The following is a 26,833-nucleotide window of genomic DNA, read 5'->3' on the forward strand; positions in this document are numbered from 1 at the left end:
GCGGTAGCTTTGAAGTATTGAGGCACTCTGCAAATAGTCGAGATAAGAATGGGCAAAGCAGACCAGAAAACGTCCTGTAAAATTTGTTTGGAAAACCGTCCGGACCCGGTGATTTACCACTTTTCATTGCGGACACTGCTGTTGCAATCTCCTCAAGCGTAAATTCTTCTTCTAGATAGTCATGGGAGTCTGTATCAATTGAAGGCATATTCAAGCCATTAAAGAAGGAGTCAATCAGCAAGGGGTCTTGAGGGGGTTCAGAGGTGTATAGCGCAGAGTAAAATTGTTTAAATTGATCATTGATTTCTTTATGTATAACTGTGGTGGCACCAGACGGGGTCCTTATTTGTGGGATTAAACGTGAGGCCTCAGATTTACGGATCTGATGCGCAAGGAGTTTACTGGCCTTGTCGCCTTGTTCATAGACTTTGTATCTAGCTCGCAAGAGTAACTGTTCAGCTTGCTGGTAGAAAGCTCATCAAATTCAGATTGGAGTAGTTGGCGCTCTTTATGCAGATCAGAGGAAGGATCCGTAGCATACTTCTCATCCAGTGTGGCTATGGACTCGCTCAGGTCCCGAAGTCGCTGGGAGCGAACTCTGTTTTGGTTGGCTGTATAAGAAATCATTTGGCCATGTAGGTATGCTTTGAGAGACTCACATATGGTCGAGCAGGACATACCTGGTGTTGAATTAGTTTCTAGGAATAAGGTGATTTCAGAAGAGATGAAATTGACAAACTCCTTATCTGAGAGTAAAATGGGGTTGAGACGCCATTGATAACACATAGGAGGTCGCTGGGGAAACTCTAGTTCAAGCACTAATGGTGAATGGTCAGAGATAACAATACTCTCGTAAGTACACTGCCGAAGGTTAGGCAGAAGTTTTTTGTCCAAAAAGAAGTAATCAATCCGGGAGTATGTTTGATGAACTTGAGAATAAAATGAATATTGTCTATCTGTAGGATGTAGGTAACGCCAGGCCTCAAACATAGCATATTTCTGAAGAAAGGATTGAATAAGTAGGGCACATTTAGATGGGCCTGTATTTGTTTGTGAGGACTTGTCAAGAACTGGGGACATTTTACAGTTGAAATCCCCCCCCTAAAATCAACAAATGAGAATCTAAATTGGGAATAGTAGAATGAAAGGAAGAAATTAAACTTGTGTCATCCCAATTGGGAGCATAAACACTAGCCAAAACAAGAGGGGTAGAAAACAGTTCACCGGTTACTATGACGTATCGTCCCTTAGGATCAGCAATAACCTCAGAAGCTACAAAGGGAGTAGCTTTATCAACCAGAATAGCAGCACCTCTTGATTTACTATGAAATTTCGAGTGGAACACTTGACCAACCCAGTCCTTACGCATCCTAAAATGCTCACCAGTGCTCAAGTGAGTCTCGTGTGTGTGTCACACAAGTGTGTCAACACCCTCTTACGCTTCACCGGGTTGTTAACCCCTTTGGTATTCCAAGAAATGTACTTGATCGTATTATTTCGGCCCCTCTGGGCATTCCCGTTATTCAACCCTGTCATTAGAGCATAGAATGGAAAAGCAATGAGCGCCCAAAACCCCCAGAATAACTTGTCTCAGAGTAATAATGTACGGTGGTAAATGTTTGGAAAAAGTACAGAAAAAAACAGATAAAAAAATAAAAAGACAGAATGACAACATTAGAACTGAACAATTCAACCTGCCCCCCCACCCCCTCCCCCCATCCCAGACAATACCTCCCCAAACGAGGTACAAGCCTAAATAGAACATGTTCTCTTCGCACAGTATGTCTGTGAGAGTGCGGTCTTAAACCTAAACCCACAGTCCCGCTCTTTAAAATCGCGTTTTGTTAGTGGATCAAGCAGCAAAAAGCAAGATTTGTATGTATTTTTTCAAATAAAAAAAAGGCGAATCCCTTGGGCAAATGGAATGACAAAAGCACCACTTGTAGATGTATATAATTATATTCCCAGCCTTATAACAGGCATTGAGAGGGAAAATAAATTAAATGTATAAAGGCTCTCAGCTAAAAATCTAATTTGAAGTAAGGAAATCGTAGTAAGACAATCAAAAATAATAGTAATTATAATAGTAGTCTAGTTGAAGCTGAGATAGCTTACAACCAATACCAAAAAAACTAAGTGTAGCCTCAGGAGACATTTACTGTTAACTGGGTCTATGCAAACGGATGCAGTAAACAAATAACCAAAAATATTTTGAGTCACCGAGACAATGTGTAAACAAACTAAATAGGTGAGCGAGATAAGGCACGCACACTAGACGATCAAAACATTAGATCACCTCAAATAAGCCTGAATAGTTTCACCAACTATGCAAGACTAGCCTGTTATGTCTAAGCATAATTGTACCACAAGTGGGTTACTTACTATCCACAGTACGCAAGCAACAGTTGCTGAACTGTGAGCATATTCAAGACTTCTTGATGTGACGTTGAATGTGAGCCATAGCCTCATCCGGAGATTCAAATGTGTAGTCTTTACCCTCGTGAGATATCCATAAACGGGCCGGGAATCGCAGTCCATACTTCACACTTGGATGGTCCCGAAGTACTCGTTTGGCCTGTCCAAAAGCTGCGCGCTGCCTGGAAACAGTGGGGGAGTAGTCCTGGTAGATTGAAAAGCTCTGTCCTTGAAAGCTCAGAGTGGTATTGCGGGCTCGTCGGAGGATCTCCATCTTCTCATGAACAAAGTGCACTCGAAGAATTATGTCACGGGGCCTCTCCCCGTCCCGGGGCTTTGGGCGCAGCGACCGGTGGGCTCGATCAATCAGGGGCTTTTCATCTAAGGCAAGAACATCCTTCAGCAGCCCCGAAACGAAATCCGTGAATAAATACGGTTCTGCTGCAGAATTCACATAAACTTTAAGAATACCACGGAGCAAATGGAAAACACGTCAGTCGCACATAGCGTCCCCTACCACCCCCCCACTGTCAACACTTTGTTCAACACTTTTATAAGCCATAAAATACACTTTCTCCCTAATTCCACTCATGCTACAAACAGCACTGCAGTTGCAATGAATGAGTGTAGCAAATTTTCGATAAGCTTGCATTGTTGTTATTATTAGCGGCTTGTGTCTTTTTTTAATATCAAGGAATATTTAACTTTCTCTGGTCATAGGAAGAACAACATGAATTGGTACATGAGGCAGAAATAATGCAGTGTGATTTGAGTTTTGCCATCAGCTAGAAGACTGTTCTCTTTTCTCAGCGGAGGGACCGCTGCTCCCTCCCTCTCCTCAGACTGACCATCAGATGCAGGCCATCAGTCCAGTAATAAATATATAATAATATTATGTTCACTCAGCTCACCGCCTCACAAGTACTACATAAAATGATCTATTACCAGTGTGATCATGTACCTACATTTTTTAAATATAATTTCAAAAAATTCTGAGAAGAACAAAATTGGCAGGGCATTTCAAGCATAGCAAATATGCAGTGATAATGTATTGGGCCATCCAAGCCTACTGCACAAACATCATTGCTACAGAACTGTTTTTAATTGGTTAATGTAGGCTTATGTTTTTTAAGTCATGTTTAAAAACATTTTTTAACATGCATGCTCAACTTGCGTTTTGACTCAGAAAGTGATCTTGACTCAGAAAAGGTTGGTGACCACTGCCTTAAATGGTGGCTAAAGGAAATGTTAAGGGTAAAAAAAAATGGAGTCAAACCCGTTTCTGTTACCAGGGCCTCTCTGACGTCACCGACCACTTCATGTGTGCTTCTACTTCTGAGTTGAGAGGTGTTGGGATACAGACCTGTAGGGTCTGGGTTCCGGTCTTTCCTGTCTGGTCTTTCTCCTCTCTCTCGTCTGTCTGTGTTGTCTCAGAGGTGGCAAAGCTAGGGTCAAACAAAAGCCTGCATTGTGAAGGCACTCCTGCTTTTAACAAACCACACCCGTATCACTTGTTTGTACAGTATCACCTCCACTCCTTTTTAACTCCCCTCCTTTACCTCTCTGATGACGGTGCTGTGTGGTTAGATAGTAGAAATGTATTTGAGGACTCTCATTGTTCTTAGAGAGTGGCTGAATATCTCTCTACTCGTCCCATTTGTTCTTCAATTTATGCACCTTGTTTGGATGAAGTAACACTAATATACCCTTTCCATTTGTCAGGTGACCCAGACAGAGCTGGAGAGGCTGAAGGCCAGCTATAGACAGCTGGTGAGGGATGCAGCACAGGCAAAGAGGAAGTACCAGGAGGCCAGTAAAGGTGGGGAAGCTCACTCTGTCTGGCTCCGTCTCATTTCTCCAAACAGCACAGACACACTCTCACTTTGACTGGCTGAAAGGATTATATTCTGGACAACAGATGATCATTACCTCCTGATAGTTCTGTTTAGACAACTGGTGTCTTAATGATTCACCAAATTAACACAGTTGATCATATTAGTAGTGACTATGTGTCATGTGTATTGTTTTTCCACTTCTTTGCTACATTTGTGTGTTCTACTGATATATGTATATACAGTGCCTTGCGAAAGTATTCGGCCCCCTTGAACTTTGCGACCTTTTGCCACATTTCAGGCTTCAAACATAAAGATATAAAACTGTATTTTTTTGTGAAGAATCAACAACAAGTGGGACACAATCATGAAGTGGAACGACATTTATTGGATATTTCAAACTATATACATATATCTTGTGTTTGTTTAGATAAAGAACGTGAGCGTGCGAGGGAGCGCTATGTGAAGGCTACTCTGAGGCTCCATGAGCTTCATAATGAGTATGTGCTGTCAGTCAGAGCAGCCCAGGTGTACCATCAGCACCACTACAGCCAGGCCCAACCTGCCCTGCTCATGGCACTACAGAGCCTACAGCAGGAGATGGTACTCGTACTGTAAGTGTGTGTGTGTGTGTGTGTGTGTGTGTGTGTGTGTGTGTGTGTGTGTGTGTGTGTGTGTGTGTGTGTGTGTGTGTGTGTGTGTGTGTGTGTGTGTGTGTGTGTGTGTGTGTGTGTGTGTGTGTGTGTGTGCGTGCGTGCGTGCGTGCGTGCGTGCGTGCGTGCGTGCGTGCGTGCGTGCGTGCGTGCGTGCGTGCGTGCGTGCGTGCGTGCGTGCGTGCGTGCGTGCGTGCGTGCGTGCGTGCGTGCGTGCGTGCGTGTGTGTGTGTGTGAGGGAAAAGCACAACATTGTCAGTGAATTCCCAGTCAGTGATGAGATCATATTGCGTGTGTGTCCACCGTGGTAGGGAAGTACTGTGACTATGGTCATCCTATTGTTACACTGCATGGTTTTGTATCTCACCTAATATCCTTCCCTTTTGATAAGAATTCAAGCACTCTCATGGGTAGTTTGATATAATAGTTTTTGGCTGTTGTCCAAACCCACGTAATGTAATCAATACTGGCCCTGGAGACCCACAGTGTGTTTCAGCCCAGTACTATACATACAGTGCCTTCGGAAAGTATTCAGACCCCTTGACTTTTTCTACATTTTGTTACGTTACAGCCTTATTCTAAAATGGATTAAATAAAACAATTTCCTCAGCAATCTACACGCAATACCCCATAATGACAAAGCAAAAACTGTTTTTTATACATTTTTGCACAATTAAAACAAAAACTGAAATGTATTTATTATTATTTTTATTTTTATTTTATTTAGATAAATATTCAGACCCTTTGCTATGAGACTCGAAATTGAGCTCGGGTGCATCCTGTTTCCATTGATCTTCCTTGAGATGTTTCTACAACTTGATTGGAGTCCACCTGTGGTAAATTAAATTTTTGGACATGATTCGGGAAAGGCGCACACACCTGTCTATAAGGTCCCACAGTTGACAGTGCATGTCTGAGAAAAGCCATGAGGTCGAAGGAATTGTCAGTAGAGCTCTGAGACAGGATTGTGTTGGCACAGATCTGGGGAAGGCTACCAAAACATTTATGCAGCATTGAAGGTCCCCAAGAACACAGTTGCCTCCATCATTCTTAATTGGAAGAAGTTCGGAACCGCCAAGATTCTTCCTAAAGCTGGCCGCCTGTCCAAACTGAGGAATCGGGGGTGAAGCGTGGTGGCAGCATCATGCTGTGGAGATGTTTTTCAGCAGCAGGGACTGGGAAACTAGTCAGGATTTGAGGAAAAGATGAACGGATCAAAGTACACAGAGATCCTTGATGAAAACGTGCTCGAGAGAGCTCAGGATCTCAAACTGGGGTTAATGTTCACCTTCCAACAGGACAACGACTCTAAGCACACAGCCAAGACAACTCAGGAGTGGCTTCAGGACAAGTCTCTGAATGTCCTTTAGTGGCCCGGCCTTGAACCCAATCGAACATCTCTGGAGAGACCTGAAAATAGCTGTGCAGCAACACTCCCCATCCAGCCTGACAGAGCTTGAGCGGATCTGCTGAAAAGAATCGGAGAAACTCCCCAAATACAGGTGTGCCAAGCTTGTAGCGTCATACCCAAGAAGACTCGAGCCTGTAATCGCCGCCAAAGGTGCTTCAACAAAGTACTGAGGAAAGGGTCTGAATACTTATGTAAATGTATTATTTCAATTTTTTTTATTTTTTATGAATTAGCAAAACATTTCTAAACAGTTGTTGCTTTGTCATTATGGTGTATTGTGTGTAGATTGATGAGGGGAGAAACGATTTAAACAATTTTAGAGTAAGGCTATAACCTGACAAAATGTGGAGAAATGTAAGGGGTCTGAATACTTTCCGAAGACACTGACCTATTTAATAATGGATCATCAAGCCTTTGATTAGATGAAGCAGGTGCGTTAGTGCTGAGCTAGAAAAAAGCCTGCACACCCAGTGGGTCCCCAGACCAGGATTGAATAATACTGCCCTGACCTCTACCAGACCTTTGACTTTTTCCCTGTAACCCAGGAAGGAGATCCTGCAGGAGTACTATGACATGTCCAGTATGCTCCAACAGGAGGTGGTATCTGTCCACGAGGAGATGTCTACTGCTCTGAAGGCCATAGAGCCACACAAAGAGTACGAGAGTTTCATCCATCAGAACAGGTATTCAGCTGCAAGTTGCTCTAGATAAGAGAATCTGCTAAATGACTAAAAGGTAAATATGCTGATCTTAGTGCAGTCAAGAGGCTGAAAAGTTTCACCATGTGTGTTCAGGTCTGTAGGGGAGGTTCCGGTGTGTGTGGAGTTTGACTCTGGTCTTCTGGAGAACACAGATCGACTAAAGACTGGAGAGCTGGAACTAAATGAGCTTACAGTGGAGGGGATCCAGCACAGGTCATTATTTTTTCCCCTCATCAATCTACATACAATTCCCCATAATGACACAGTGAAAATAGGTTTTTATAATTTTCTTTGCACATTTATAAAAACAGAAATACGTTATTTAAATAAGATTTCAGAACCTTTGCTATGAGACTCGAAATTAAGATCAGGTGCACCCTTTTTCCATTGATCATCCTTGAGATGATTCTACAACTTGATTGGATTCCACCTGTGGAATCAATTGAATTGATTGGACATTATTTGGAAAGGCACACACCTGTCTATACAGTATAAGATCACACAGTTGACAGTGCATGTCAGAGAAAAACCAAGCCATGAGGTCGAATAAATTGTCCATAGAGCCCCGAGACAGGATTGTGTCGAGGCACAGATCTGGGGAAGGCTACCAAAACATTTCTGCAACTTTGAAGGTCACCAAGAACAGTGGCCTCCGTCATTCTTAAATGGAAGAAGTTTGGAACCACCAAGACTCTACCCAGAGCTGGCCACTCAGCCAAACTGAGCAATCAGGGAATAAGGGTCATGGTCAGGGAGGTGACCAAGAACCCGATGGTCACTCTGACAGAGCTCCGGAGTTCCTCAGTGGAGATTGGAGAACCCTCCAGAAGGAGAATCATCTCTGCAGCGCTCAACCAATCAAGCCTTTATGGTAGAATGGCCAGACGGAAGCCACTCCTCAGTAAAAGGCATCTGAATGTCCTTGAGTGGCCCAGCCAGAGCCCGGACTTGAACCCAATCGAACATCTCTGGAGAGACCTGAAAATAGCTGTGCAGCGATTTTCCCATCCGGCCTGACAGAGCTTGAGAGGATCTGCAGAGATGAATGGTAGAAACTCCCCAAATACAGGTGTGCCAAGCTTGTAGCGTCATACCAAGGAAGACTCAAGGCTCTCGTCGCTGCCAAAGGGGCTTCAACAGAGTACTGATTAAGGGTATGAATACTTATGTACAGTGGCGCAAAAAAGTATTTAGTGCAAGTTCTCCCACTTAAAAAGATGAGAGAGGCCTGTAATTTTCATCATAGGTACACTTCAACTATGACAGACAAAATGAGAAAAAAAATCCAGAAAAACACATTGTAGGATTTTTTATGAATTTATTTGCAAATTATGGTGGAAAATAAGTATTTGGTCAATAACAAAAGTTTATCTCAATACTTTGTTATATACCCTTTGTTGGCAATGAAAGAGGTCAAACGTTTTCTGTAAGTCTTCACAAGGTTTTCACACACTGTTGCTGGTATTTTGGCCCATTCCTCCATGCATATCTCCTATAGAGCAGTGATGTTTTGGGGCTGTTGCTGGGCAACACAGACTTTCAACTCACTCCACTGTACATACACACACACGCTACCGGTCAAAAGGTTTAGAACACCTACTCATTCAAGGGTTTTTCTTTATTTTTTACTATTTTCTACGTTGTAGAATAATAATGAAGACATAAGAACTATGAAATAGCAGATATGGAATCATGTAGTTACCAAAAAAGTGTTAAGCAAATGAAAAAATATTTTAGCTTCTTCAAAGTAGCCACCCTTTGCCTTGATTACAGCTTTGCAGATTCTTGGCTTTCTCTCAATCAACTTCACCTGGAATGCTTTTTCAATTGGGTTGAGGTCGGGTGATTGTGGAGGCCAGGTCATCTGATGCAGCACTCTTATCATTCTGCTTCTTGGTCAAATAGCCCTTACACAGCCTGGAGATGTGTTAGGTTATTGTCCTATTGAAAACCAAATGGTAGTCCCACTAAGCACAAACCAGATGGGATGGCATATCTCTGCAGAAACTGTGGTAGCCATGCTGGTTAAGTGTGCCTTGAATTCTAAATAAATTACGGACTGTGTCACCAGCAAAGCACCATCACACTTCCTCCTCCATGCTTCACGGTGGGAGCTACACATGCAGAGATCACCCGTTCATTTACTCTGCATCTCAAATTGGGACTCATCAGACCAAAGGACAGATTTCCACCGGTCTAATGTCCATTGCTCGTGTTTCTTGGCCCAGCAAGTCTCTTCTTATTATTGGTGTCCTTCAGTAGTGGTTTCTTTGCAGCAATTCGACCAGCAATTTGTGTTATTCATGCAGTCTCCTCTGAACAGTTGATGTTGAGATGTCTGTTACTTGAACTCTGTGAAGCACTTATTTGGGCTGCAATTTCTGAGGCTGGTAACTCTAATGAACTATTCTCTGTAAAGAGGTAACTCTGGTTCTTCTTTTCCTGTGGCGGTCCTCATGAGAGCCAGTTTAATCATAGCGCTTGATGGTTTTTGCGACTGCACTTGAAGAAACTTTGAAAGTTCTTGAAATTTTCCAGATTAAAATAATGGACTGTCTTTTCTCTTTGCTTATTTGAGCTGTTCTTGCCATAATATACTAAATAGGACTGTCTTCTGTATCCCACCCCTACTTTGTCACAACACAACTGATTTGGCTCAAACGCATTAAGGAAAGAAATTCCACAAATGAACTTTTATCAAGGCACACCTGTTAATTGAAATGGATTCCAGGTGATTACCTCGAGAAGCTGGTTGAGAGAATGGCAAGAGTGTGCAAAGCTGTCATCAAGGCAATGGGTGGCTACTTTGAAGAATTTCAAGTATAAAATATATTTAGATTTGTTTAACACTTTTTAAAAATGTATTTCATAGTTTTGATGTCTTCACGATTGTTTATTATTCTACAATGTAGAAAATAGTTTTAAAAAATACCTCTAATGAGTAGATGTGTCCAAACGTTTGACTGGTACTATATATATCACACACACACACACACGCACACACTGCACACACACACACTGCACAACACACACACTGCACACACACACACACACTCTCAACACCAACAACACATTTCACCCCTTTGTCCCCCTTCTCTCCCCATGTCTCTCCCCCTCTACCAGGTTGACTGTAGTGGAAGAAGAACTGCTGTCTCTTGCTGGTAATGTGGTTTCCCAACAGGCCTCAGTCAACCAACTGGAGTTGGAGCTGGAGGCAGAGGAAGAGGGCATCAAACGGGGTCAAAGGTGAGGTGATATCCACATGTACATGAAGGTCCAACTTTACATGGGCAAGCATACTTGGTAAGCACTTAGGCAGATGTAGTGTAATTAGATAGTACTTACAGCTGTTATACCTGATAATATGATCATTTATCCTGGGTAAAGAGAATATAATTATATTTCTATGGTCTGAACCAGGATAAAGTTGGCTCTGGCTGCACCAAACCACTCTCTTCACCAACAATGACTAGAAAAAAAAGAGTAATGAATTTTGGCATTGATCTGCATCATATCTGTGCAGTGTGTTGGTATTTTTGCAGTGTGTTGATCTCCTCTCAACGGTGGTGTTCATCTACAGGCAGTCTCCTATCAGAGTAGTTTAGTCTGCTCTCCTCTCTGCTATGGCTGGCTAAGCTGGCTGCTCTCTGGGGGACAGACTCACTATGCCTTATGAATATAACATGGTGATATGAGGAGACTTTTCAAGCTTCTCCTCTCATTTGTCTTGGTTTAGATACCTGTCCGATGTTATTAGAAGTTACTAATAAGCTCTTAGTGCATAGATGGAGCAGCTGTGTTGACTGACACTAGCCTAATGTTCACTTGTGCCGAGGGAAACATGCCTCTCCTTAAGGAGTCATGGGCTTGATGAAACACTTTGGAAATCAACAGATACAGACAATGCTTCCTGGATTAGTAAATAACTATTTTACCCAAGTGGTGATGTTAGTTGATGTAGCAGTGTAATATTTGAACGTTAAGTAAGGAAGAATTCTGTCCACAAATATACCCACATATCTATTATATGTCAAATGTTTATGATTAGTGAATGCCATCATGTATTTCATTTGTTAGATACTCCCTATTAGCTGAAATATATGTATTTTACAAAGCCATTTTAGCTATCGCACTAGCTGTTTGGTTCAAACAGATTCACAAATCATGGGAATTTGTCACACTATGAAGACGTCTCCCTACAAGGCTCATGTCTGGTCTGGTCTGCTCCCGCCATGGCTAAAGCCAGTGTGAGAAACGTGCTAACAAACATTTGTGCTTTGAACTAAAGAAATACTGCACTCTGACCCACAAAACCTATTCACTAGATTCATGATAGTGTTGTAAGGAAAGTGATCTTCAAAACTTGATGTAGTTTTATTGGAATTTGCAGCTGTTGTTGAGTAATACATCTGCTACCTTCTGACATGACTTACGGCATCTTTAACCCTACTTCTCCCATATAGAATATCTCAATTAAACTATACTGTTGGTGAGTGCCCTGTGGAAATGATATGGCTAAGGTGTAGGAGATGGGCCAGTGAACCAGCATTCTTGTGTAAAACCATCAGGCATGTCAGTTATGCTGTAAATATATTGACAGTGAGGCGACAATGGAATTGTTGCAACATGTTGTAATGGAAACACATTGTTCCACAGTATCATCACAATGCTTTAATTGATGAGCTGACAGGCTGCTTCTCTCTCTGCAGGGTTTACCAGTTCAGTAAGAGGCATGCGCTGGAGGAGAGCCGACAGCAGGTGATGCTGTCCCTGGGAGCTAGAACTAGGCTGGAGGCACAGAGGTTGCTGTTGAAGGGGAAGCTGGAATGGCTGGGATCCAGTGAACCCCCTCCTGCCTTGGGGCTGGAAGAGGACCGTATCTCCCTGTCCTCCATCACCTCTAGTGTAGGTCTCTCTCCCTCTCTCTCTCTCTTTCTCTCTCAAGCACACGCACACACACCCTCTGCATATCTGATCCCTGCCACTCATCTGAAAGAGATACCATGCTTCCTGTGGTTGAGATGATCTCTGTCCCTTGTGTCTGTTTCATTGTCTTGTCTCGTATGGGAACCTGACCTGTGATTGCACTCATTGTCTAAGATGTTGTAAAACATGACGTTATTGGCTCTTGTTCGTTTCTAGTCCTCCATTGTGTGTTCAGAGTTCAGGTTCTACTCATTCATTACAGTACCTTGCAAAAGTATTAACCCCTTTGCGTTTTTCCTATTTTGTTACATTACAACCTGTAATGTAATTGGATTTTTATTTGGATTTCATGTAATGAACATGCAGAAAATTATCCAGATCAGTGAAGTGAAGTGAAATTTAAAAAAAATACCTGTTTCAAAAAATTCAAAAAAGTAAAAAACAAAGTGGTGTGTGCATATGTATTCACCCCCTTTGCTATGAAGCCCCTAAATAAGATCTGGTGCAACCAATTACCTTCAGAAGTCACGGAATTAATTAAATAAAGTCCACCTGTGTGTGTCACCTGATCTGAAAGGCCCCAGAGTCTGCAACACCACTAAGCAAGGGGCACCAACAAGCAAGCGGGACCGTGAAGATCAAGGAGCTCTCCAAACGGGTCAGGGACAGAGTTGTGGAGAAGTACAGATCAGGGTTGGGTTATAAAAAAATATCAGAAACTTTGAACATCCCACGAAGCACCATTACATCCATTAATAAAACATGGAAAGAATATGTCACCACATCAAACCTGCCAAGAGAGGGCCGCCCACCAAAACTCACGGACCAGGCAAGGAGGGCATTAATCAGAGAGGCAACAAAGAGACCAACGATAACCCTGAAGGAGCTGCAAAGCTCCACAGTGGAGATTGTAGTATCTGTCCATAGGACCACTTTAAGCCGTACACTCCACAGAGCTGGGCTTTACGGAAGAGTGGCCAGAAAAAAGCCATTGCTTAAAGAAAAAAAGAAGCAAACATGTTTGGGGTTCACCAAAGGGCATGTGGGAGACTCCCCAAACATATGGAAGAAGGTACTCTGGTCAGATGAGACTAAAATTGAGCTTTTTGGCCATCAAGGATAACGCTATGTCTGGCACAAACCCAACATCTCTCATCACCCCGAGAGCAGCATCCCCACAGTGAAGCATGGTGGTGGCAGCATCATGCCGTGGGGATGTTTTTCATCGGCAGGGACTGGGAAACTGGTCAGAATTGCTGCTAAATGCAGGGAAATTCTTGAGGGAAACCTGTTTCTGTCTTCCAGAGATTTGAGACTGGGACGGAGGTTCACCTTCCAGCAGGACAATGACCCTAAGCATACTGCTAAAGCAACACTTGAGTAGTTTAAGGAAAACATTTAAATGTCTTGGAATGGCCTTGTCAAATCCCAGACCTCAATCCAATTGAGAATCTGTGGTATGACTTAAAGATTGCTGGAAACCAGCAGGAACCCATCCAACTTGAAGGAGCTGGAGCAGTTTTGCCTTGAAGAATGGGCAAAAATCTCAGTGGCGGGGGGATGGTAGGGGACGCCATGTGCGACTGACGTGTTTTCCATTTGCTCCTGTGGTATTCTTAAAGTTTATGTGAATTCTGCAGCAGAACCGTATTTATTTTCGAATATTAATTTGGTGATCCCTTTCCGTAAAAAACAAGACTACTTTGCTTCCGAATGTCAGCATGTCGACCAAACATAAGGCCAAAGGCATGACTTTGAGAAAACCCGGCCTACAAGACCCGCTCTCATCACCGCCCTCTCCTGAGTCTGAGGGCCCGGGGACGCACACTTTAACCGCGGCTTGGCCTGGCGGCGCTGAAATGAACATTCTCGAGGCCATCAAAATACTACGCTCTGAGATAGTTGAAATGAAAACACAGGTGATTGCTACGATTGAGGCCAGAATACAGGAGGTTTCTGATACTTTAAAAGCAGATTTAACCATCCTGCGGAACGAGACTGTGCCAGCAATCACAATACTCAAAACAACAACTGCGTCACACACTACAACGATTGCGGCACTGGAGGGCCTCCGCTACTAATGTCTCCGATTTAACTACATCCCTGGAGGCTGAAGTTAAACGCCTAGCTGGCGGATTTGAAAAAGGTGAAGGAGAGCTGCGTGAGTTTAGAGGGATTCTCTCGCCGCAATAATCTGAGACTTGTATCGGTCCCAGAGTCCGCCGAAATGCATCGCGCCACGGATTTCGTTTCGGGGCTGCTGAAGTATGTTCTTGCCTTAGATGAAAAGCCCCTGATTGATCGAGCCCACCGGTCGCTGCGCCCAAAGCCCCGGGATGTGGAGAGGCCCCGTGACATAATTCTTCGAGTGCACTCTGAGCTTACAAGGACAGAGCTTTTCCATCTACCAGGACTACTCCCCCACTGTTTCCAGGCAGCGCGCAGCTTTCGGACAGGCCAAACGAGACCATCCAAGTGTGAAGTATGGACTGCGTCTCACGAGGGTAAAGACTACACATTTGAATCTCCGGATGAGGCTATGGCTCACATTCAACGTCACATCAAGAAGTCTTGAATATGCTCACAGTTCAGCAACTGTTGCCTGCGTACTGTGGATAGTAAGTAACCCACTTGTGGTACAATAATGCTTAGACATAACAGGCTCGTCTTGTATAGTTGGTGAAACTATTCAGGCTTATTTGAGGTGATCTAATGTTTTGATCGTCTAGTGTGCGTGCATTATCTTGCTCACCTATTTAGTTTGTTTACACATTGTCTCGGTGACTCAAAATATTTTTGGTTATTTGTTTACTGCATCCGTTTGCATTGACCCAGTTAACAGTAAATGTCTCCCGAGGCTACACGGTTTTTGGGGCCTCACTTTAATTTTAAAAGTTTTGAGCGCCATTTATGCCCAGCAAACGTTCAACGTTGCGCACACGTAATTTTTTGGTATTGGTTGCTGTCTCAGCTTCAACTAGACTACTATTATAATTACTATTAGTTTTGATTGTCTTATTAGATTTTTGGCTGAGAGCCTTTATACATTTTATTTATTTTCCCTCTCAATGCCTGTTATAATACTGGGAATACAATCATATACATCTACAGGTGGTGCTTTTGTCATTCCTTTTGCACAAGGGATTCACCTTTTTTTTTTTTTAAATACATACAAATCTTTCTTTTTGCTGCTTGATCCACTAACAAAACGCGACTTTAAAGAGCGGGACTGTGGTTTTAGGTTTAAGACCGCACTCTCACAGACATACTGTGCGAGGAGAACATGTTCTATTTAGGCTTGTACCTCGTTTGGGGAGGTATTGTCTGTTCAGTTCTAATGTTGTCATTCTGTCTTTTTATTTTTTTTAATCTGTTTTTTTCTGTACTTTTTCCAAACATTTACCACCGTACATTATTACTCTGAGACAAGTTATTCTGGGGGTTTTGGGCGCTCATTGCTTTTCCATTCTATGCTCTAATGACAGGGTTGAATAACAGGAATGCCCAGAGGGGCCGAAATAATACGATCAAGTACATTTCTTGGAATACCAAAGGGGTTAACAACCCGGTGAAGCGTAAGAGGGTGTTGACACACTTAAAGGGTTTGAATGCAAATATTGCATTTCTACAAGAGACTCACTTGAGGACTGGTGAGCATTTTAGGATGCGTAAGGACTGGGTTGGTCAAGTGTTCCACTCAAACTTTCATAGTAAATCAAGAGGTGCTGCTATTCTGGTTGATAAAGCTACTCCCTTTGTAGCTTCTGAGGTTATTGCTGATCCTAAGGGACGATACATCATAGTAACCGGTGAACTGTTTTCTACCCCTCTTGTTTTGGCTCGTGTTTATGCTCCCAATTGGGATGACACAAGTTTCATTTCTTCCTTTCTTTCTACTATTCCCAATTTAGATTCTCATTTGTTGATTTTGGGGGGGGATTTCAACTGTAAAATGTCCCCAGTTCTTGACAAGTCCTCACAAATAAATACAGGCCCATCTAAATGTGCCCTACTTATTCAATCCTTTCTTCAGAAATATTCTATGTTTGAGTCCTGGCGTTTCCTGCATCCTACAGACAGACAATATTCCTTTTATTCTCATGTTCATCAAACATACTCCCGGATTGATTACTTGTTTTTGGACCAAAAACTTCTGCCTAACCTTCGGCAGTGTACGCACCATTAGTGCTTGAACTAGAGTTTCCCCAGCGACCTCCTATGTGTTATCAATGGAGTCTCAACCCCATTTTACTTTCAGATAAGGAGTTTGTCAATTTCATCTCTTCTGAAATCACCTTATTCCTAGAAACTAATTCAACACCAGGTATGTCCTGCTCTAACATATGGGAGTCTCTCAAAGCATACCTCCATGGCCAAATAATTTCTTATACAGCCAACCAAAACAGAGTTCGCTCTCAGCGACTTCGGGACCTGAGCGAGTAGCCACACTGGATGAGAAGTGTGCTACAGATCCTTCCTCTGATCTGCATAAAGAGGGCCAACTACTACAATCTGAATTTGATGAGCTTTCAACCAGCAAGCTGAACAGTTACTCTTGCGAGCTCGATACAAAGTCTATGAACAAGGCGACAAGGCCAGTAAACCCGTTGCGCATCAGATCCGTAAATCTGAGGCCTCACGTTTCACAAATAAGGACCCCGTCTGGTGCCACCACAGTTATACATAAAGAGATCAATGATCAATTTAAACAATTTTACTCTGCGCTATACACCTCTGAATCCCCTCAAGACCCCTTGCTGATTGACTCCTTCTTTAATGGCTTGAATATGCCTTCAATTGATACGGACTCCCATGACTATCTAGAACAGGGGTGTCAAAGTCAAATGGACGGAGGGGAGGGCCAAATAAAAAATTTAGCTACAAGCCGAGGGCCGGACTGTTCGAATGTTCATTGAACAATTTTTAAATGACGCATATAGTCTAGTGAACCTAATTGAACCTACTGAAAACCTAACAAATATATTCCAATATGATCAGATAAATAAAGCAATATTTTCTTATGGCTCTGTCAGTAATCTTTAATTTTCAACAGACACAAAAGACAAATTTCCTTTATATAAAAATCCCCATAACATGAACATTAAATGAAAGAAACCGGTATTCAAGGCACCATCAGTAGCCTATATTTTCTATTTTAGCAAAAGTGGGCTAAATTTACATCAAAGAAAAAAACAATAATAGCAATTTTCTATCATCCACTCAACTGAAATATTTTTAAAATATAATTGGATTGAAATACAATAAAATAAAGTGCAAAAATCTATTAATCAAAAACAACACTTTGTTTAAGGAGAAGTAACATGCAGTGAAAACAAATATTAAACTTTAACTTTTAAACTTGAACTGAGTAAAAACTCTAAATATGTGATTGCACAGTAATGTTCACTTGTTTGAGGTTGAGGGTGATACTTGGTGGTGTCCCATCTTTTCCACAAGTTCATCAATGTTCGGGGTAAGGCTCTGAGCTGAGGAAATCCTCAGAATTGAGTGGAGGTGTTCAGCAGTAAGTCGACTTCTGTGTGATGTTTTGTTCAAGTTCATCAAAGAAAACAGTTGTTCACACAGGTATGTGCTGCCAAACATAGACAACGTTTGAGCAGCCTGGATGCGCAGCTGGGGCATTGTGTCGGGAGGAAACGGGCGAACTCCGCAGCACCCACTGCCGCATATTTTGCCCTCAGTGCATCATTGCATTGGAGGTCAATCAACTCCATTTGGAGGTTTGGTGGTGAGCTTTCCACGTCAACAGCAAATGGGTTACCGAGCAGTTCCAACCTGCTTTTTGTGCTTCAAAGTCAGCAAATCGGCGTCGAAAGTCAGCGGCAAGCATACCTATTTTATCAGCCAACTGTGCGCTCGGGAACGCACTGGTAGAGAGCTTCTCTTTCATGGTCTGGCAGCTGGGAAAGTGGCTCAAATTTTCTTTCCGCATCTGCGTCTCCCACAGAGTCAGTTTGGTTTTAAATGCCTTCACTGTACTGTACATATCAGAGATGACACGATCCCGACCCTGCAGCTGCAAGTTCATTGCATTCAGATGACTCGTAATGTCACACAGAAAAGCCATTTCACACAGAAACATTTCGTCTCGGAGTTGTGTTGTGTCTTTCCCTTTGCTGTCCAAGAACAGACAAATCTCCTCACGAAGCTCGAAACATCTTTGAAGCACCTTTCCCTGGCTTAGCCATCGCACCTCTGTGTGATAAGGCAAATCACCATGCTCCGTTTCTAACTCCGTCAGAAATGCCTTGAACTGGCGGTGATTCAAACCTTTGGCTCTGATAAAGTTAACTGTGCGCGTGATGATGCTCATTACATGCTCCATTTTCAAGGCTTTACCGCACAACGCTTCCTGGTGTATGATACAATGATAAGCTGTCAGCTCACCTGTCGCGTTTTCCTCTTGCATCTTTTCCCGTATCTTCGCCACCAGTCCGCTCCTGTGTCCACACATCGCAGGTGCTCCGTCGGTTGTCAAACCCACGAGTTTTTCCCAAGGCAGCTCCATCTCATTTACACATCTTGACACCTCTTCATACAAATCATGCCCCGTAGTTGTGCCATGCATAGGACGTAAAGCCAAAAACTCCTCTGTCACGCTTAGGCTGGAGTCCACTCCGCGGATGAAAATTGACAACTGGGCAATGTCAGAAATGTCGGTGCTCTCATCCACAGCCAAGGAATATGCAATGAAATCTTTTCCCTTTTTCACAAGCTGCTCTTTTAGATTGATGGACAACTGGTCTACTCTCTCGGCAATGGTGTTTCTGCTCAGACTCACATTTAAAAAGAGTTGCCTTTTTTCTGGGCAAACTTCGTCACAAACTTTAATCATGCAGTTTTTGATGAAATCCCCCTCCGTAAATGGCCGGGCTGATTTAGCGATCTCTTCTGCCAAAATAAAACTGGCCTTGACAGCAGCCTGGCCTTGTGATTTGGCTTTTTTGAACAGAGCCTGTCGAGATTTGAGGCCTCGTTTTAATTCCTCTGCCTTTTGTAGCCTTTGTTCCATGTCCATATTCTTGTTTTTGTCCGCGTGTTTCGTTTCATAATGTCGTCTCAGATTATACTCTTTCAGTACCGCCACACTTTCTCCACACAGAAGACACACAGGTTTTCCAGCTACCTCCGTGAACAAATACTCCGACTCCCACCTTGTTTGAAACCCCGGTTCTCAGTGTCCACCTTCCGTTTTGCCATTTTTGATGGGTATCTGAAAGTTAATTTTACTGTGATGCTGACAACTGCTGTGCCAATAAATATTGAAATGAAGCAGCCTACTGCTCGGTGCGTCACCGTTGCATTGTGGGAAATGTAGTATTGGTGCGTGTAAAAGATCTGCGGGCTGCCGGCTTGCTGCGGTCTGCGGGCCGGTTCTAATAATAAATCAAGATCATCCCAGGGGCCGTAAAAAACCTTCTCGCGGGCCGGATGTGGCCCGCGGGCCTTGACTCTGACATATGTGATCTAGAAGAAGAATTTACGCTTGAGGAGGTTGCAACAGCAGTGTCCGCAATGAAAAGTGGTAAATCACCGGGTCCGGACGGTTTTCCAACCGAATTTTACAGAACATTTTCTGGTCTGCTTTGCCCATTCTTGTCTCGACTATTTGCAAAGTGCCTCAATACTTCAAAGCTACCGCCTTGTCTTTAGCAGGCTTCAATTTCATTACTACTAAAGAAAAACAAAAACCCCCTGGAATGTGGATCCTATCGCCCAATCTCGCTTTTAAACTGTGATTACAAAATCCTAGCTAAGCTTTTAGCCATCCGTATGGAAGGCTTGCTGCACCAAGTAATACACTCTGACCAGACTGGCTTTGTGAGAAATAGGCATTTATTTTTCAATATTAGGCGCCTTATGAATATACTGTACTCCCCAGTGTCGGAGGACCCGGAGGTGGTGGTCTCACTTGATGCCGAAAAAGCGTTTGACCGCATTGAGTGGGATTACCTAACAGCTGCCCTTTATAGATTTGGCTTTGGCCCCAAATTCATTGCGTGGATAAATATTCTTTATTTTTCCCCCATGGCTTCGGTACGGACTAATAACTTGTCCTCTGACTATTTTCCCTTGCACCGCGGATCCAGACAGGGTTGCCCACTCTCCCCCTTGTTGTTTGCTTTGGCAATCGAGCCTCTCTCCATTGCACTACGCTCTAATGATGCCATTCAAGGCATAATCAGGGCAGGCTGGGAGCAGAAAGTCTCGCTATATGCTGACGACCTCCACGTGCCCTATCTGTTCTTAAAAAGTTTGGATCAATCTCAGGGTACAAGCTGAATCTAGGCAAGAGTGAGCTTTTTCCGGTAAACAAGGCTGCTTTAAAGTGCTCTTTTACAAGTTCTCAGTTTAGGATTGTCCGGGATCAATTCACTTACTTGAGAGTAAAAGTGACAAGGAAATATTCTAATTTGTTTCAGGAAAACTTTGTTGCTCTAGCAGACAGATTGAAACAATCTTTTACTTTTTGGAATTCGCTACCCCTTTCTCTTATCGGAAGGATTAATGTCATTAAAATGAATGTATTGCCCAAATTTTTATATTTATTTAAATGTTTACCCATTTTTATTCCAAAATCTTTTTTTTATTTCACTGGATCAAACATTCATGCATTTTATTTTGGATGGCAAGGTACCACGGATTGGTAGAAAACATTTACAGAAGCCTAGGTCATTGGGGGGTTTAGCTCTACCAAATTTTCAGACATACTACTGGGCTGCAAATTTCAGAGCCGTTCTGTACTGGCTGCAGACTGATCCTACTGGCCCTAGACCACTCTGGGTCCAGATGGAGTCTGAATCGTGTAAACCTGCAGCACTTTCCTCTGTGCTGTGCTCGTCTCTCCCAGTGTCCCTAGGCAAAAGGTGTGTCAACCCAATTGTAAAGCAGTCTCTTAAAATTTGGAATCAGTTCCGTTTAGCCTTTAACCTCCAAGGCTTTTCTCTATCAGGCCCAATCAATCAGAACATTTTATTTCCTCCATCTTTGAATGATGGGGCTTTTGGCATTTGGCACTCACTAGGCCTCTCCTCGCTAGCCCAGTTATTCTTTGATGGTACATTTGCCTCTTTTTCTCAGCTGCAGGAAAAGTTCAATCTCCCCCAATCCCACTTTTTCTCCAGACTAGAAACCTTGTCAGGGCTAACACACCTGGATTTCCCAATAGGCCTGCGAATACAGCTATAGAGAGCATCTTGGAGCTGAACAAGCTTCCTAGGGGCGCAATTTCAGATGTATATGCAATCATTCATGACTTACAGAACCCTTCTTTGGTGCCTTTAAAGACTCGATGGGAAAAGGATTTGGAGGAAGGAACTTGGGGAAGACGCCTGGGAATCTGTGCTGCACAGGGTGCACTCGTCCTCTTTTAGCACTAGACACAGCCTCATTCAATTCAAGGTGGTTCACCGTATCCACTGGTCGGGGGCCAAACTTGGAAGAATATTCTCTGATTTTGATCCTACCTGTGTCAGATGTAAAGTGGAACCAGCCACACTGTTGCATATGTTTTGGGGCTGTCATAAACTGTCAGGTTTCTGGGAATTAATATTTAAATGTTTCTCTGATATATATGACACTGTTATAGATCCGTCTCCCCTTACAGCCCTTTTTGGAGTACTGCCCATGGGTACCCCCCCTATCAAGAATCCAGTCGGACACTGTTGCTTATACAACTCTTTTAGCTAGACGGCTAATACTACAGAACTGGAAGATGGCAGCTCCCCCATCTTATAAATATTGGGTGAGGGATGTGTTGTGCTCTCTGAAACTAGAAAAAATCCAATTCAATTCACGTGGGAACCCCAAACTGTTTGATGAGGCTTGGGCTCCATTCCGGTCTTACTTTAAACAGTCCATCCTCTGATGGCATTCCAATTAATACCAAAGTAAGTCTGTGACTTAAGGGTTGGAGGAGCCTCTCTCTGTGTTTTTGCTGGGGGGACATTAAGGTCCATGTGCTTATTGATTGTGATCCGCAGATGCCTTGTTCATCTTGCTCGGGCAGAGACTGAAGTGTGAGCTTGTTTTTCCCAGTTATTTTTACACTTTGTTCACGCCTACATGAATAATCATTTAATTTTTTTATTTTAAAGCACTGTAAACAAAAACCTGTCCAGTGGATGGTCGGTCTGTGGCCATGACTCTCTGTGAGTGGTTGCATTTCTCCACCCTTATCCCTTGACTGTTTACAGGAACAATGGTGAGGTGTTTGCTCTGTCCCTGTACTATAGATTGCCCTTTAACCTCTGTAGCCTTCTGCCTAGTATGTTTAACTTGTCTAAAGTATGGTATCTTTAAAGCTATTTTTTTATTTGTATTTTTATTTGTATTTTTTTCTAGTTGAGTATATTATTTATATTGCTTTGTCTTGTCTATGTGTGTGTGTGTGTGTGTGTGTGTGTGTGTGTGTGTGTGTGTGTGTGTGTGTGTGTGTGTGTGTGTGTGTGTGTGTGTGTGTGTGTGTGTGTGTGTGTGTGTGTGTGTGTGTGTGTGTGTAAAACTTAATAAACAGAGTTTAAAATGTTTTTAAAAAATCTCAGTGGCTAGATGTGCCACGCTTATAGAGACATATCCCAAGAGACTTGCAGCTGTAGTTGCTGCAAAAGGTGGCTCTACAAAGTATTGACTTTAGGGGGGTGAATAGTTATGCACCCTCAAGTTTTTGTTTTTTTGTCTTATTTCTTTTTTGTTTCACAATAATAAAAAATATGTGCATCTTTAAAGTGGTAGGCATGTTGTGTAAATCAAATAATACAAACCCCCCAATAATCTATTTTAATTCCAGAGTCATCATGCCAGGTTGTCCTGAGGCATGGTCCTGGGGCTCAGGTCCTCAGAGAGAGAGAAAGAAAGAGAGAATTAGAGAGAGCATACTTAAATTCACACAGGACACCGGATAGGACAGGAGAAGTACTCCAGATATAAGAAACTGACCCTAGCCCCCCGACACATAAACTACTGCAGCATAAATACTGGAGGCTGAGACAGGAGGGGTCAGGAGACACTGTGGCCCCATCCGATGATACCCCCGGACAGGGCCAAACAGGAAGGATATAACCCCACTTTGCCAAAGCACAGCCCCCACACCACTAGAGGGATATCTTCAACCACCAATTTACCATCCTGAGACAAGGCCGTGTATAGCCCACAAAGATCTCCGCCACGGCACAACCCAAGGGGGGGCGCCAACCCAGATTACACTGACAGTCTCACACAAACCCATTCACATACACTACACACACACACACACACACACACACACACACACACACACACACACACACACACACACACCAACGCCATACACACATAATTTCGCAATCATCATATGCTGCTACTCTGTTCTTTATTTTACTCTTATTGTTATCTATTCTGATGCCGAGTCACGGTACCCTGCCTTTATGTACACATCTACCTCAAATACCTTGTACCCCTGCTCAGTGACATAGTACTGGTACTCCCTTTTATACAGCTTCATTCTTGTGTTACAATTTGTATTTTTCTTATTTTCTTATTTATAACTGTGCATCGATGGGAAGAGCTCCTAAGCTTAGCGTTTCATAGTAGTCTAATACAAACTGATTTGATTGAGTACAGCACAGTAAAGAATACTAGAGTATAGGTCAGTACTGTACTTTAGAGTATAGTAGGGCTTAGTACACTACAGTAGAGCACCCTAGAGTAGAGTACAGTATACTTTATTGTATAGTACTATACTTCACTGTACTGAACTCTGCTGTGCTGTACTGAACTCTACTGTGCTAATCTGTGATGTACAAACTTGTGAAACATAGACGTCTATGATTGGTACAGATTTGGTGTGGTCCGGACCAACCAAATTTCATCTTGTTTTGGGTCGGTGCTCATTAGAATAATACCCAAACATGCGGAGGATGTAAAATATTTCTACCTTTGTGTACCTATTCAGGATACATCACCATGAACAGAATGCCATTCATGATTATGCATTTCTGTATAGTAGAGTTCAGCCCCCATGATGCCATTATGTTACCATCACTCTGTTACCGGGTGGTAATCCACTTCACTTATTGTAGTTCAATATCCAAAATATAGATTGTTTTCAAACTCAAGGTATCATGCTATAGCTGACACCCCGATCTTTCTGCAGACATCTTTTAATCGTAATTTGTAGTAGATATTTAAGAGTTTTTGGAAAAGGTGGTCACATAAAAAAACTGATGGAGATTTTTACAGTCATTCTGTTAACTTCTTATGGCTACAGGGGCAGTATTGAGTAGCTTAGATGAAAGGTGCACAGAGGTGCCCATATTCAACGGCCTGCTCCTCAGTCATAGTTTCAACTATTTGCATATTATTATTAATATGGGATAGAAAACACTCTGAAGTTTCTAAAATTGTTTAAATTTTGTCTGTGAGTATAACAGAATTCATATAGCAGGCAAAAACCTGAGAAATTCCACTTCCTGTTTTTTTTCCGGGGGTGGCAGATTTTCAACCAAGCTCTAATTTTTTTTTTTTTTAATGTTTTTTTTTAACCTTTATTTAACTAGGCAAGTCAGTTAAGAACAAATTCTTATTTTCAATGACGGCCTAGGAACAGTGGGTTAATTACCTGTTCAGGGGCAGAACGACAGATTTGTACCTTGTCAGCTCGGGATATGAACTTGCAACCTTTCAGTTACTAGTCCAACGCTCTAACCACTAGGCTACCCTGCCGCTCTCATTGAAATTACAGCGAGATATGGATGAGTTTTCACTTCCTACGTCTTCCACTACATGTCAACAGTCAATAGAACTTTGTCTGATGACTCTAATGTGAAGGGGGGTCGAATGACACAGGAAATAGTCACCACTGCCACGAGTTGACCATGCATTCACTATGCGCGTTCACAGGGGAAGGACCTGCGTTCCACCGGTCATCTGAAGTCATTCTAATTCTCCGGTTTGAACGTTATTCAAGATATATGTAAACAACATTCTAAAGATTGATTCAGGACATCGTTTGACATGTTTCTACTGACTGTTACGGAACTTTTGGACATTTTGTCACGTTATAGTGGATGCGCTTTGTGACTTTGGAATTGTTTACCAAACGCGCTAACCAAAGTAGCTAATTGGACATAAATAACGGACATTTTCGAACAAATCAAGCATTTATTGTGGACCTGGGATTCCTAGGACTGCATTCTGATGAAGTTCATCAAAGGTAAGGAAACATTTATCATGTATTTTCTGGTTTCTGTTGACTCCAACATGGCGGCTAATTTGGCTACTGTTCTGTGCGCCGTCTCAGATTATTGCATGTGTTGCTTTTTCCGTAATTTAAAAAAAAAATCTGCCACAGCGGTTGCATTAAGGAAAGGTATATCTATAATTCCATGTGTATAACTTGTATTATCATCTACATTTATGATGAGTATTTCTGTTGAAACGATGTGGCTATGCAAAATCACTTGATGTTTTTGGAACTAGTGAATCTAATAAGCCAATGTAAATAAATATGAACTTTATCAAACAAAACATGCATGCATTGTGTAACATGAAGTCCTATGAGTGTCATCTGATGAAGATAATTCAAGGTTAGTGATTCGTTTTATCTTTATTTCTGCTTTTTTCTGAATACTATATTTCGCTGGAAAATGTCTGTGCTTATTGTGGTTTGGTGGAGACCTAACATAATCGTTTGTAGTGCTTTCGCTGAAAAGCCTATTTGAAATCGAACACTTTGGTGGGATTAACAACAAGATTACCTTTAAAATGATATAAGACACATGTATGTTTTAGGAATTGTAATTATGAGATTTCTGTGGTTTGAATTTGGCGCCCTCTATTTTCACTGGTAGTTGTCATATCGATCCCGGTAGTGGGATTGCAGCCATTTAACAAACTTTACATCTGCACTGTTCTTCCAGTAAATGTGTTTTTGTAAAATTCTGTGGAAATGTTTAAAAGTACTGCTTGTGCATAGAGTTGTATGACTTGTTTAACTTTGCAATCAGTGGTTTTTGTTTGTCATACTTTTAAATAAAAAAATTCCAGCGTCATTCTGCTGCCGTGGAATTGCTCTTATGTTACCTTACAGTTCAACTAGAAGGCATCTGAACTACCGACTGACTCAACCAGTCTGTTCTGTACTGAGGACAACCTATACTCGTGTCTCGTTCAGACACAACCATCTCTATTGAAACAGAGGCATGATTGAGGATCTTGGTGCTTTGCATACTTTGCTGTCTGTCATGGTGTTGACTCGAGTGCATTCCTTCACTCGTCGTGCTGTTTTATCCAGATCCTAAAGATCCGCCCTAAAGCAAACAAGTAGTTTCTTCTTTGATATTCTCTACTCTAATCATTTTTGTAATGTTTTGTGATATTGTGATATTCTCTCCTCATCTGTGGATTATGATGTGTTTCTGAGTGCATGTTGTTACATGTTGTTATTATAAACACAGGTACTGGTGGTGATGAGCATTCCTAAAAGGGAGGTTGATGATGGTTGTGCTCTGTGTTGTTTCAGGAGAGGGACGGCCTCAGAAACCTCAGTGTGGACGGCATCATAGGCCACCTTAGCGGCCTGTTCAAACCCAAATACACGGTGAGTGATGTAACATACAGTGTTCAGAAATAGTCAGCTATGGTCATACATTGTCTGTGAGGCATCATTGTGATCACCCCTGTCACAGATGGACCTGTTCTGTTTTCACCCACCTACTTACTGCCTTTGATTTATCTGTCTCTGTCTATTCAAACAACTCAAGTCAGACAGTCAAACAGCAATTGGCCGTGTTTTCTCTGTAAGCCAAACTGTTCAGAGTAGGACTCCAGTAGTAAAACGCCTTGTTTCTCATCTGTCTTTCCTCTTTATCTATCTTATCTCTAGATATGTTTGTT

At 42.4% G+C, this 26,833-nt stretch overlaps 1 protein-coding gene across 3 annotated transcripts in view; it reads left to right on the top strand.

Moving 5' to 3' along the window:
• Positions 1-26,833, top strand: part of LOC118362496 (tyrosine-protein kinase Fes/Fps-like) — a 42,360-nt gene that overhangs the window by 9,425 nt on the left and 6,102 nt on the right. For all 3 annotated transcript variants that reach the window (XM_052482194.1, XM_052482196.1, XM_052482185.1), the window contains exons 4-10: positions 4,138-4,234; positions 4,678-4,861; positions 6,857-6,994; positions 7,106-7,225; positions 10,136-10,258; positions 11,722-11,917; positions 26,460-26,537. In XM_052482194.1, the coding sequence (XP_052338154.1) occupies positions 4,138-4,234; positions 4,678-4,861; positions 6,857-6,994; positions 7,106-7,225; positions 10,136-10,258; positions 11,722-11,917; positions 26,460-26,537 (936 nt within the window). The remainder of the gene's footprint in view (positions 1-4,137; positions 4,235-4,677; positions 4,862-6,856; positions 6,995-7,105; positions 7,226-10,135; positions 10,259-11,721; positions 11,918-26,459; positions 26,538-26,833) is intronic.

Source organism: Oncorhynchus keta, chromosome 2 (assembly GCF_023373465.1).
Source record: "Oncorhynchus keta strain PuntledgeMale-10-30-2019 chromosome 2, Oket_V2, whole genome shotgun sequence".
NCBI lineage: Eukaryota > Metazoa > Chordata > Actinopteri > Salmoniformes > Salmonidae > Oncorhynchus > Oncorhynchus keta.